This window comes from Colias philodice, chromosome 12 (genome assembly GCF_061535455.1).
Source record: "Colias philodice isolate Cphi_HAF_F1 chromosome 12, ilColPhil1 Martin Lab GWU primary, whole genome shotgun sequence".
NCBI classification, from domain to species: Eukaryota; Metazoa; Arthropoda; class Insecta; order Lepidoptera; family Pieridae; genus Colias; species Colias philodice.
The window spans coordinates 892,976-905,368 of NC_143097.1; the positions used below are offsets into that span (position 1 = coordinate 892,976).

Sequence of the window (12,393 nt, forward strand, 5' to 3'; positions counted from 1 at the left end):
TTGATTCAAGCTTTGAACACATCAGACTAATTACTAAAATAAACAATATACATAGAAATAATAATAACAACTGAGGATGATGATGTTGATTATGAAATTTAAAAACAGTTAATTTATGTATATCTTATATAAGGCAATTTTTTTTTAATTTATAGTTCAGGCACAGATAATATAATTCAGTTCTATACTTGTTCAGGTACCTAGCATACTAGGCTATAGCATATCTAAAAAGCAAAAATATAAAAATTATATGCCAGTATTATATTTGATCAATCAACAACATTGTGCCACGTTCGCCTATCACATTTCGTGTAACAAATGAAATATTAATATGATTTCTCGTGATTTACATGTTATGGCTACCACTTCCGTCCATCTATCGAGGTGTCGATGAATCTATTTTTCATTCAATATGATGCATCTATTTATATGCGTTGTATGCATTTCTGGAAATTAAAACACGGATTTTTTATTTTTTTATTTTTGTGAAAAGTTTTACAGTTTTTGTAGTTATGAACGAACGTGTAATGATTGCAAAAGTGAATACATAAAATGTTACAATTAAAATTATTATGAGTACATACTTAAAATTATTAATAAATATCATTCATAGAGGCCTTCAAAAATCACACTCAATTCGGTACCCCAATCCGGTACTACAAATCTAATCCTAAATTCGATCTAACCATTACGTTTCAAGTAGTTATCAACTTATCAATAACAATTGCTGTGAAATATATTACAAAATACTAATAAGGCGAATTTTTTTATGTTTAAAAAATATTGAGCAAAAATAACACCGCTAACGTCCGCACCCGTATTAAAAACTGAAAGATAAAATCAAATCAAGCAAGTACAGTTCAGTGGTAAATACATATAATAAAAAATATATTTAAAGGCGTTTAGTGTAAGAAATTACGTATTCAGTCGGCGGCGCTATCTTCTCAAATTATTCAACGTGTGAACTCCGTGGACCGAGATTTTATGGCTAACTTAAATGGTACAGTCGAGCTGAGAAGTGCATTCAGAGAATTCATGACATATTGTTTGCGGCGGCGGAAAATTTCCGCTTCCCTTTTATTGTTGAGCGTCTCGGAAAAATGTTCTTTGGACATTCTTGTTGCAGCTGTGAGGTATTTACAAAGGTTTTAAATTACAGGTGTATATTATAGGAAATGCTGAAGACATATTTTACATTACTCATTTTGTTATTTTATCTAGCACTTATGAATTACATATAATATAGGCATTTAATTAAAATTCACACAAGCGTGAAAAATAGCGATTTATAATGTATCGAAATAAAACACTTAAAAAAATATAAAAGAGCGTGTGTGCCGAGGACACGTGTCAGAAGTAAAACTTCTTTGGCAAGATTCAAAGATACCAAAATCGTCGCCTTATTCCATGACCTTGAAATTTTACTCACCAAAAAAAATTTCACTTCAATAAAATATTCATTCACATTCAACCTTTTATATTAAGATTTTTATTTTTTTACATGGTGGCAAATAAATCGCTCTCTATTTCTATTTTTATTTCTATATTCAAAACTCTGTTTCAAAATAGGTATAAAAATAAAAATTTAAAAATTATAATTTTGAACTAGACTTCTTGTGAATTATTTTAACACATAACAATAAGAGCGGGGGCACACGATGCGTTGCGGCGGCGGTGCGGCGCCGGAGCGGTGTCGCTGCGTCGTCTTACATAGAAATATCTGTGGCATGTCACACGATGCGCTCCGGCGCCGCACCGGACTTGTAACCACCAAGACGAGGCGGGGAGGGGTGAATGCGGTGCGACGTCTTAGCGGCACCGCTCAGTTGTTTTGCATCACAAGGAAGGACACGCTGTGCAACGCTGCTACGACGCCGCTGCGACAGAACAACGTTACGGCGCCGCACCACTCGTGTGCCCACTGACACGGTGAAATCTTTGCGGTGCGGCGCCGCAACGCATCGTGTGCCCGCGCCCTTAGTTACCATAGGTTCTGAATCTCTTGAAAGCCTCAATTTTCAAGCATTTTTAACCAAATACCTACATCATTTAAAAACTCTCCACAGAACTGTCCATGTAACTGTTAAGCAACATTTTACGATTATTTACAAACATAAAGAGGGGAAAGTTAAAAAATTAAACACTATTAAAGCGGATAATAACTTTACATCCCACCTCGTTATAAATATCTGTATTTAATTATTTGATGGTGTTTAAATTGAACTATTTTCTTTATAACTGTAATAATAAAAGCCTTTTTTATGAATCATCTTACCATTAAAAAGTCTCCTATCATAATATGAGTTCTCATTTCCTACTAATGTGATAGTTGAATGAATGGTTACTGTGAAATATGTATAAATTCGATAGGTACAGATATACATTTAAATAAATTATAGTTAATACATGGGCATTGTATCTCGACATCAAACTGTACAGTAAAAATTGAAAGCTCCTCTTGATTTCCAACTAAGAAATTAATTATTAATTTCTAAAAAATATAAAAAAATTCCATCACGGAGTTCGAACCAGCGCCTTTCGCTTAAATATTTAAAAGCATTTTGAATGACATAAAACAAAAATTAAAAAAAAAAACCGTATTTAGCTCTATATTTTAGACTTCAATCCTAACCTAACGTCTGAGTCTAGACCAAAAGCAAGCACTAGTAACCCTTTCACACGAAAATGGTCAAGTCAAACCGGTAGTTGGTGTCGATTGTAAACCAAACTCATGTTATATTTATTACGATGTAAAAGGAATTGATGCAGTTCCTAGAATCTATATGACTGTGGGAATATGAAACGGCTGTTTGATTTAAATTAATTAATTTTAGTGTGTGTGAAATCTGTACCTACTACCTATGTGTGTAACAAGCCTGCATCTGAGTCTGGATATAGGTTACTTGTTTTTATCATTAATAAACTAAAGCAAATTCTGGTTAATCGTGAACATGGTGTAGGTAAAACTGTAAATAAATAAATCACAGGTTATGCAGATTTTTCATAATCAAGAAATGTTTCATGACTGGATGGTAAAAAAAACCTTGTCATAATCTACATAAAACTGCCGTGATATTTATTATAGTCTAGGACACTATCACGGTTAAGTTTTACTACTTAATAATTATTTAAACTCTATTATAGAAATTATTGTAAAAGAAAAATACACACTCGAAAGTAATAACTTTCCTCACGCCGAAGTCGGATAAATAACCGGTACAGTCAGTTAAAAAATGGCGTATATAATTTCCCGCCATTTTATGCAACATGGCCGCTACCCGCGCGTCCAATTGTCAAATGTTTTATTCATTCCACATTTCCTTAGAGAGTGTCCGCGGTCCACTTGAAGTTATATTCGTATGAATATTGTAATTCTTGTTCGTAACATTGCAAACTTGTGTAATTTGCTCCCAAAAGTGTTGTAAAATAAAAGTTGGATTGTTTTTAGTCGTTTTGTTTCCACAGTTGTCCATAATGTAGCTGTCTTTAATTCTTAATGCTTTTTTCCTGATATGAATTTTGTAGAAGCTAATGTCTGCGGCTTTGCACATATTCCAGCGAAAACATAAGTGTGAAAAGCCACGAGCTACAACTAGTATACAATCTGCATAATAGGTTAATGAACAAACACAACTCTACTTCCCAGAAGAATCTTGTCAAAAGTTCAGCTCCCAAACTATAGATGAATCGTCAAACGTTGAATAAATAGAGGAAAAGGCAATAAATCAGGGTTTAATCACGCAAATAGTGCGTTAAACAGCGGTTGTTTAGCGCTCAGTTTGGCGCCAGGCCAGTCGATGGATTAGGGTAAACCCTCACGTAACTTTTAGCAATTCAAGTCAAGATTGATAGTCCATCTGGCCAAAAAGCCTTTATGTAAAAGATAGAATATGTACAAAATACAAATCTACAGTTCGATTGGTATCTGCTTAGTGCATATGGGCATTTGTGAGTTTAACAAATTGTGATCTGTATTCTCGTTTTAAGAAACAAAATTATGTTATTTAATATGCCATCATAAGTTATTACCTATATTAGCTTTGAGTAGTATGGAATTACTAGATTGAAATTAAGCGTTGAAATGTCAAAGAAAATTGAAATAATAACGATTTTAACCACACCACCATAGTCAGTTTAGGTTTGGCCATAAATCATACTTATACTCAAATGCAATACATTCAATTTAAGATGATATTTATTACCGTAGTGTACGACTAACTCATTTGTACTTTTGAACCTAGTTGGCTAACCGTCCGTTTAGTCATTGTGCTGAGATTAGCAGAGATTTATGTATTGACATTGTAATTTTTGGCGCTTGTTACTCGTATTGTGTCCCTCCAATCCTTCTCTTTCTTTTGATTTTCTATCAACACGTTATACGGGAATGTGCAACCTTTTTTCTTAACTGAGAAACATTTACAGTGGAAAAAGGTACTTATAAAATAATGTTTATCGTGTATCAAACATAAATACCACTTACCTAATATTTAACCTTTATAAATAGTTAATCGTTTACTATGTAGGATTGAATGTACTGCTCTATACTGTATAAATAAATGCTCTTTATTTCTTTATCGATATAAAATGGTATATATTCGTTATTTTTGCTATTAGGTAACTGTATGTGTATTATAAGTACCAGAAAATCGGTCTTAACTCTCTTTATTTCTATCAATGTGATATAGAAAAATAGAGTTAGGACCGATTCTTCACATTCACGTTCGTTAGGAGTTGACCATTTACACATTTTCAATGTATTAGGAATAATGTTACGAATTGAGAACTGTATCAAATTATTACAAAGCCAGAACCTCTCGAATTCCACCGTCTACGAACCTTAGTTCCCTAATATCATTATCAGGGGTGCTCAAAATTGGCACACTTCACATGACGGGGTTATTAATCGAATTATTCCGTACCCGTGTCTGCACTTAATTGCCAAAGGTTGAACTCCTCTGCTTAATTAATATTCATATTATATGCTTCATGCTTCATTAGTTTACATTATTGGGATTAACTCAATTAATAATAATGATAGTATTATCACAGTATTACAATATTATTTCCTACAGTAAGGAATCGCCTTTGATGTCGCGCGATGCCGCCGCCAGCGTAGGTACTTACGCTGCCACACGAAAATACGCTAGGGTTGCAACAAATGGGAAATAAAACAATTTTGATTATTAATATTATGATGAAATCATTTAATCATATGTACATTCAAAATAATTGCGATTATTAAATCTGATGTAATTATTTGTTCATAAATATATAATTACAGATATTGCACTGCTAAATATTATTTACGTGGACACTTTATTTTTGGATGTTCTTAATTGTATATTATACCATTTAACTAAGTAATGCATTCGCATTGGGATGTACAATCTGATTAGAAAATAATGAGGACAACATATACTTACATAGCGTTGATTTTAATTCAACAGATACAATTAATACAATCTTTCTGAAATATTGTTTCCTTCTGGGATTTCAATGTAGATTTACATCCGTAAACGGAACAGTTTTTGCGCGTCATAATAGAATATGTAAGTACCTATGTATAATAAAATTATTACACAAAAAATACGACTGCGTCATCCTTTCGCGATAGTTAATGCAAACTCAGCGTGATTGCATTAAGCGGCCCGCGTCGCCCGACCCCCCGCCAGTTCCCCTCCGTTTCTCTGCACAAGTACATTCGTCGCCATACTGTAGGATGGTAATACTTATATTATCTTTAATTAAATGATTTGCATGCGTATTAACGTGGTTGACATAGCTTAGAAACGAGTTTTGATTATAAATAACTATGTATATTTTATCTGTGACAGAATTGTCAGTGCGATAATACAGATAATATAAAACTATACTAGTGCGATACATTGAGATAAGGATAATAGGAGGATAATAGGAGACGACACCGCCTACATCACTTATGTTCCACTCAACATACGTCATGTGACGTATGTTGAGCGGTATTTTTTAATGGTTTTAAAGTCAAACGCATCAAACATGCCTTCGTGTGTGTTACGATATTGCACAAATAATACAAATAATACGGAAAAGTGCAAAGGAATAACTTTCATCGTTAAGTACCTAACTAAATAATAATTTTTAAAACTTAGTTAGAGCAAAAAAATGGCGCACAGATTTTGTTCGTGGTGTCTCCTCCATACGTAGTAATATTATCTCAATGGTGCGATACTAAATCATTTAATAGCATTGAAAGTGATAAATATGTATTTGACATTCTTTCTAAACAAATAGGCATAATTTACGTAGTTTACGCTGTTCTTAGATATCGGATTAAGAATTAGAATAATTAATGTTCATTTTATTTATTTGGATTTACATAGCCGTAAACACGTGCAGGCCTATACCTATATTGAGAAAACCTATACATATAAGTTTTATTACATGTTCTTGTTAAATTATCTCTAGTTTACGATATTGTTGATATTACGAAAGCTTTCAATTTGTTAAGATGAAAAATTGAATAGTTATAAATTTGATATTTACCCAAAAAATTAACTTATAAACACTTATACAAGCAAAACCTCAAAGCTACAACAAACGGGGAATCGAACCAACTACCACACCATTGCACCATAGAGATTCAACGTGCCCTTCCGTTTCCTCATCAACTTACGATACAATTAGACGGACGCGCGTGACCATGAATTGACTTCTTACACTTTTTAATTTTTAATATTACGTTATTAATTAACTAGCTGTAGCCCGCGACTTCGTCTAAATTAAAAATGATTTTTTACTACGCTGGCCTATTTTTACCTTCACAGTATCTACTGTTATTATACAGAGAAAAGTTTCGCCTTTTGTATGATTGCAATAGATAAACTAAATATTGCTAAACCGATTTTGAAAAACGCTCTTACTAGTCGATTCTAATCAGAAATAGGAAAATTCAAAATAGTATGAAAAAAGTAACTCCTTATTTAAAAAAAAATTAAACCATATTTCAACATCTAATTCATAATTATTGTAATTTATATTAATTGATAAGATTTATTTTCTTTAAACTAGTCCACATAATGCTATCACATTTGTCCCTCCAAATCTGTGATAAAAATTATAGTACATTTCAACGGTACGTTTATTAATTGCCTGTTGAAAACACAAAGGGTTACAGCGCCATCTGTTGGGTATTTGATGACAGCTTGATATAGCTGTATGTATGTATGGTTATAAATAGAGTTTAGATCAAATAGTTATTTTCGATTTAAATCATACCTTTATAACGTAGTGGTTAAGGTGTAAGTGTATTTAGGTATCGATATTGGATGGGACGAAAAGATAATGAATTCAAAAAAAAATAATAATCTACGACGACCTATAAAAAAATCAAGACTGGCTTCCAGTAGCTGTTACTCCGCTTAACGTTAAAACTCTGTATGCCAAACTTGATTGTGATCTAGGTATCTGTGTGCCAAATTTTATCCGGATCGAATCGGCGGTTTTTACTAAAAGAGTCACCATTCATCCATCTGAATTAACTTTCAAGTAAACATTTTTTACTATAACGACTAATCTTACTTAAACGTGCATTAGTAAGAGCAAGATACTAGGTGCTTTGTATCCTTATAAAGCTTAACGAAAACATAGTAGACTTATCTTATTAATCCTAATCCATGCTAGCAAAACATAGTAAATCAAAAATGAGATCACTGTCCCAGTCATCAAGTTATTTGTGAAATAGCTCAGAAGGTTTAGACAATAAATCAATCAGAAGACAAAGAAAATGCCATCTTTAGAAATACGATCTCCACGCTTATTAACATTGCTTTCATAATTATTAATGGGATAATAAAAGAGAAATGTTATGAATAAAAATAACTTTGAATGGTGAAGAATGTCAGGTCAATACTAACATACTTATAAAATAAATGAGAAAAAAGTATGACCTTATTTCATGACATTAAAAATCGTTTTTAAACAATATACAATATTCTCTATCTCTCTGCAGAAATTAACTGAAAGCTGATCAGCGATTTTGAGGTGAAAACTGAAAACTGATTATGTAATACAATCATTAATAAAAACGAATTTTCGAAGAATAAATTTAATTTTCAGTAAAATAAAATATACACTGTTTAGCGTTCCCTACAAAAAATAACATTTACCACAGCCGAAGCCGCGTGCTAAATACATAACAAATTATATTAAAGTTCCACTTCGGAAATAAAAAGCAAATAAAACTCACCATAAAATGCCACTAACAGTGTAAAATTAAAGCTACAAACAATTTCCATTAAAGCTAATAGAAATTCAAATGAACACGTACAGCTAAGCACTGACATTAGTACTGGGTCTAGATATTAATCGCCTGCGGTGGCGCAACAGTTGGCTAATGTTGCCATATATCTTGCTAGGGTTGCTAGGGAATAGAGAAAATCGTTTGCGCTATTTGTTAGTATTGTGTGTAGTGTAATTGAACATTTTGTTCAATGAGTACGTGAGAGTAAAATGTTGAAAACGAAATATTAAAATTTTCAGGGTTTTTATGTTGGTAGTAAAAAATATATTATGACATGATCAATTGAATTTCATACATTTTATTGTTGTAATTTGATAGACGTGTAGCCGTATGTTATAAAGAAATAGCTGCAGTTTCGTTCAGTTTTATGTTTGTCGCGCCGTTTTTGTCAACATTTTCACATTTAAAGTTTATATGTACGGAAGCATTATATTACAAAACGTTGCAATGTCCATTACTTCTTTTATCACAAAATGTACTATTATCCTAAATTTCTCCTTTACCTTTTTTAGTAAAGCCTTAAAACAACTTACAGGCTTAACCGTACACTTAATAGTCTTATTTATATTTCTTGACATTCTCTCCTCTTTATAAATTTACTGGGCATTATCTTCTATCTACTTCTACCACAAACTAAACTCAATCTTCATTCCAGAATGCAACTGCAACGGCCACGCACGCCGGTGTCGCTTCAACATGGAGCTATACAAGCTGTCTGGTCGCGCCAGCGGAGGGGTCTGCCTGAAGTGTCGCCACTATACTGCAGGGAGACACTGCCACTACTGCCGAGAGGGGTACTACAGGGATCCTACCAAGCCGATCACGCATAAGAAGGCGTGCAAACGTAAGTTGTTAGAATATTAGAAGATGACTACAGTAATATAAGGTTCAATTTTCATCCTTGTTGTAATTTTTCCTGGATATTTTTAATATATTTGACAATCGTGATGCAGCGGCTGAGATGTTTGGCTAGTCATTGTAAAGAAAAATATTTCTTTGTCTGTTACATTCGAACTCAAAAATTACTTGACCGATTATAAGAAATCTTTTAGCATTTGAATTTTTTTACTATGCCTTTAAACGATTAGTAATATAATACTATTGAATTTCCAAACTCTACATCAGGAAATAAACAATATCGCATTGTGTTAAAAATAATAAATTAATATGGATTATAGCCAGACTCCTTGATACAAACAGCACATAAACGATATCTTAAGATAATTAAACTCTGAAGTTTCTGGAACGACGAGCGTCTGATGGATTTAACGGGGATGTTTATGTGAGCTTTGAGAGAGCTTTGCTGGGGTTAAGTTTTGTTAAGTTAATATGGTTAGGATCTGTAGAACTACGTTAACTTTAATATGGGAATGCAGTGATTTTGGCATTAAAAAATCAGTTTGTTATCGATTGAGTGATACGAAAGCAGTTTTTCCAGACACTTTTAATTTCAGTAATATTGTTTATGATTTGTTTCACTGTCCTGTTTATACAATATCTGGCATGTTTGTATGAATAGTCTGATTTCGTAATTTATTTTTACTTTTCACTCACTTTTTTTGTAAAATGGTAAACTAAATTTTTATGCTTTTGACCAATTCAATAAAGTGTTTGTGGTTTATTATACGTTGCCATTCAATCGAACTGTTTTCGTTCTCCGAATTTGTCCAATTTATTTTAAATTCCTTCCAAGAAAAGCCGATAACTGCAAGGTCGGTTAACTGTAGCCAATAAAACCCTCGCAGTCAGCACTGGCGATGTAACTGGCCCCAAAGGACCGTTTGAAGAACTTCGATTCAGAAAGGTTTTATGGCGAAACTATTCGGTGGCCGCAGGATATTGTGTCTTTTATTTTTAGTATTTATCGCTCTTGTTCCATGTTCACAGATTAGTTTGGGCTTCTTGTTTCTTCTTGTACTTGTTTATATTGTGATTTTGTGACGCCATTTTGTTGGGTGAGATTGAGTTTTGGGTTATAGAAATATTGGGGGTATGTTGCTTTATTTTTGTCACATAATGCATTTGCGAGTAGGTTTCTATATTGGTCTACTGTTCGCAGATGTATTTGGTCAAGAATTGTATCAATTTAATATCGCGAATGTTAAACGTTCTCTTTAATATTTCCTGATTTCATATGAATGTGTAATATAAAAACAGTAAACGAATTTTGATACATTCAAGCGTTATTTACGTTTCATCGTGAGTTTTTATGAAAAATTTCATTACCTTGTTTGTTTTTCGTTTAATATACAATAAAAGTGCATTCATTCATAAAATAAAATGGCCACAAAAATCATTTACGCGCGGCTACAGAGTCAGACGATGGTTTTTACGAGCGTGTCAACAACCCAATAAAAGAGGGGCAAAACTTCCTATGTTTTTGGTGATAAATATAGCCATTTTACGATTTCACCTGTAAATATTTGGACGTGGACGCCTTAGTGTTTCATAATATGCTAGTTGGGGTGAGTTTCTCACTGATTTTGAAACAAGACTTAAACGTATGAATAGCATACATATTAGGTACAACATAAATAGATACTATAAATGGTGTGAAAACAATACTTAATTCGTATTCAGAAATTAATAATGTAAACTTGTCCTTACATTGTCCAAATTAAAGTAACAACGTCCGATTGTGCTTCTTAGTCGCTCGTTCCGCGCTCTCGCTTGCACTTCAAGCCTTACATGGAACGCCTCAGAGCGAGGTAACGCCGCATGAGTCATGTTTTTTCGTGCGTGCAGCCGGCTCTATCGAATTATAAGACGAAGTCATATTCGTAAATTAATCATTTGCACGTAACTTTTCATTGATAACTCCAACTTGAATTGATGAATGAACATTATCGTCGCATATGTAAATTAATTATGTGAATTTGCCCTTATTTTGTAAGTCACATATCTTACAATGTGTGTAAATTACATTATCATCGCGTTCATAAATTAACAATGTAAACTCGTCCTTACATCGTAAGCTACATATATGGAACCAAGTATGAAATTAGCTCTACATTATTCGTAAATAATTATCCATGTGAACTCGCCCTTGCACTGTATATAAAGTTCATCCCAAAGTATGAAACGATGCGTTGTAACAATGAGAACTCGACCTTACATCTAATTATTGAACGTATAAAATTAGCTCTACAGCATTCGTAAATTATCCATGTGAACTGGCCCTTACATCGCTATAACAAAGTACTAGCAAATCCTTACAAAGACGCGGTCTTGTTCATCGGTGGACACATTTCCGCTACATGATCCAGTCTGAACGTGTCCTACGTTAGATAAATAACGGGACAGAAGGTATTACGCGTGCTTTGTGAAATATAAGTGCTGTGGAAATTATTGTTACGTAATTGTTAGCTGTTTTATTTTGATGTGTACTTAGGTATAATAACCGCGGAAGTGGCACTATCCTTCTGTCTGTTTGTTACGCCTTAACCACAAAAACAATTTTGATGAAATTAGGTAAATAGATAAATAAATTAAGTAGAATGGGTAGTTGTAAATCATTTGATAAAAACTTGATTCTTATCTTTAATACTTATATTTTTTGTAACAAAAATAAACAATATGTAAGGGAGTAAAACATCTAATCACTCGTTCATTTATGAGGAACTGCTGTCGCGAAACAAGGTGAAATGCTCATAGTTATTAGGTATATAATTTTCTGTGACTAAAGGCCAAACATCAACGACATTCACATAAAACCCGTTTTATATTCTGCCATTTATACCAATCTTCTTGTAAACAGACTAATAAACTGCTAAATTTCCTCCCCCACAGCCTGCGACTGCCACCCAGTAGGCGCGAGTGGCAAGACCTGCAACCAGACGAGCGGCCAGTGTCCCTGCAAGGATGGAGTCACGGGCACCACCTGCAACCGCTGCGCGAAGGGCTATCAGCAGTCGAGGAGCCATATCGCACCTTGTATACGTAAGTCACCTAACTAATATTATAAATGCGAAATGTTCTTCTTAGTTTGTATGACTTTCTTTCTTACGATTTTGTGACTTCATGCTATGCATGCGTGAAACAAAACCAAAGGCAACAGCAGGTGCTTCAAACTTAGAATGAGTCAATCTGGTTTCTAAGCATCTTAATCCATTCAT

General features: G+C 33.4%; 1 protein-coding gene across 2 annotated transcripts in view; it reads left to right on the top strand.

The window, feature by feature from the left end:
* LOC149483738 (netrin-1-like) overlaps positions 1 to 12,393 on the top strand; it is a 131,276-nt gene that overhangs the window by 112,196 nt on the left and 6,687 nt on the right. For both annotated transcript variants that reach the window (XM_089701947.1, XM_089701946.1), the window contains exons 2-3: positions 8,934 to 9,122; positions 12,068 to 12,217. In XM_089701947.1, the coding sequence (XP_089558073.1) occupies positions 8,934 to 9,122; positions 12,068 to 12,217 (339 nt within the window). The remainder of the gene's footprint in view (positions 1 to 8,933; positions 9,123 to 12,067; positions 12,218 to 12,393) is intronic.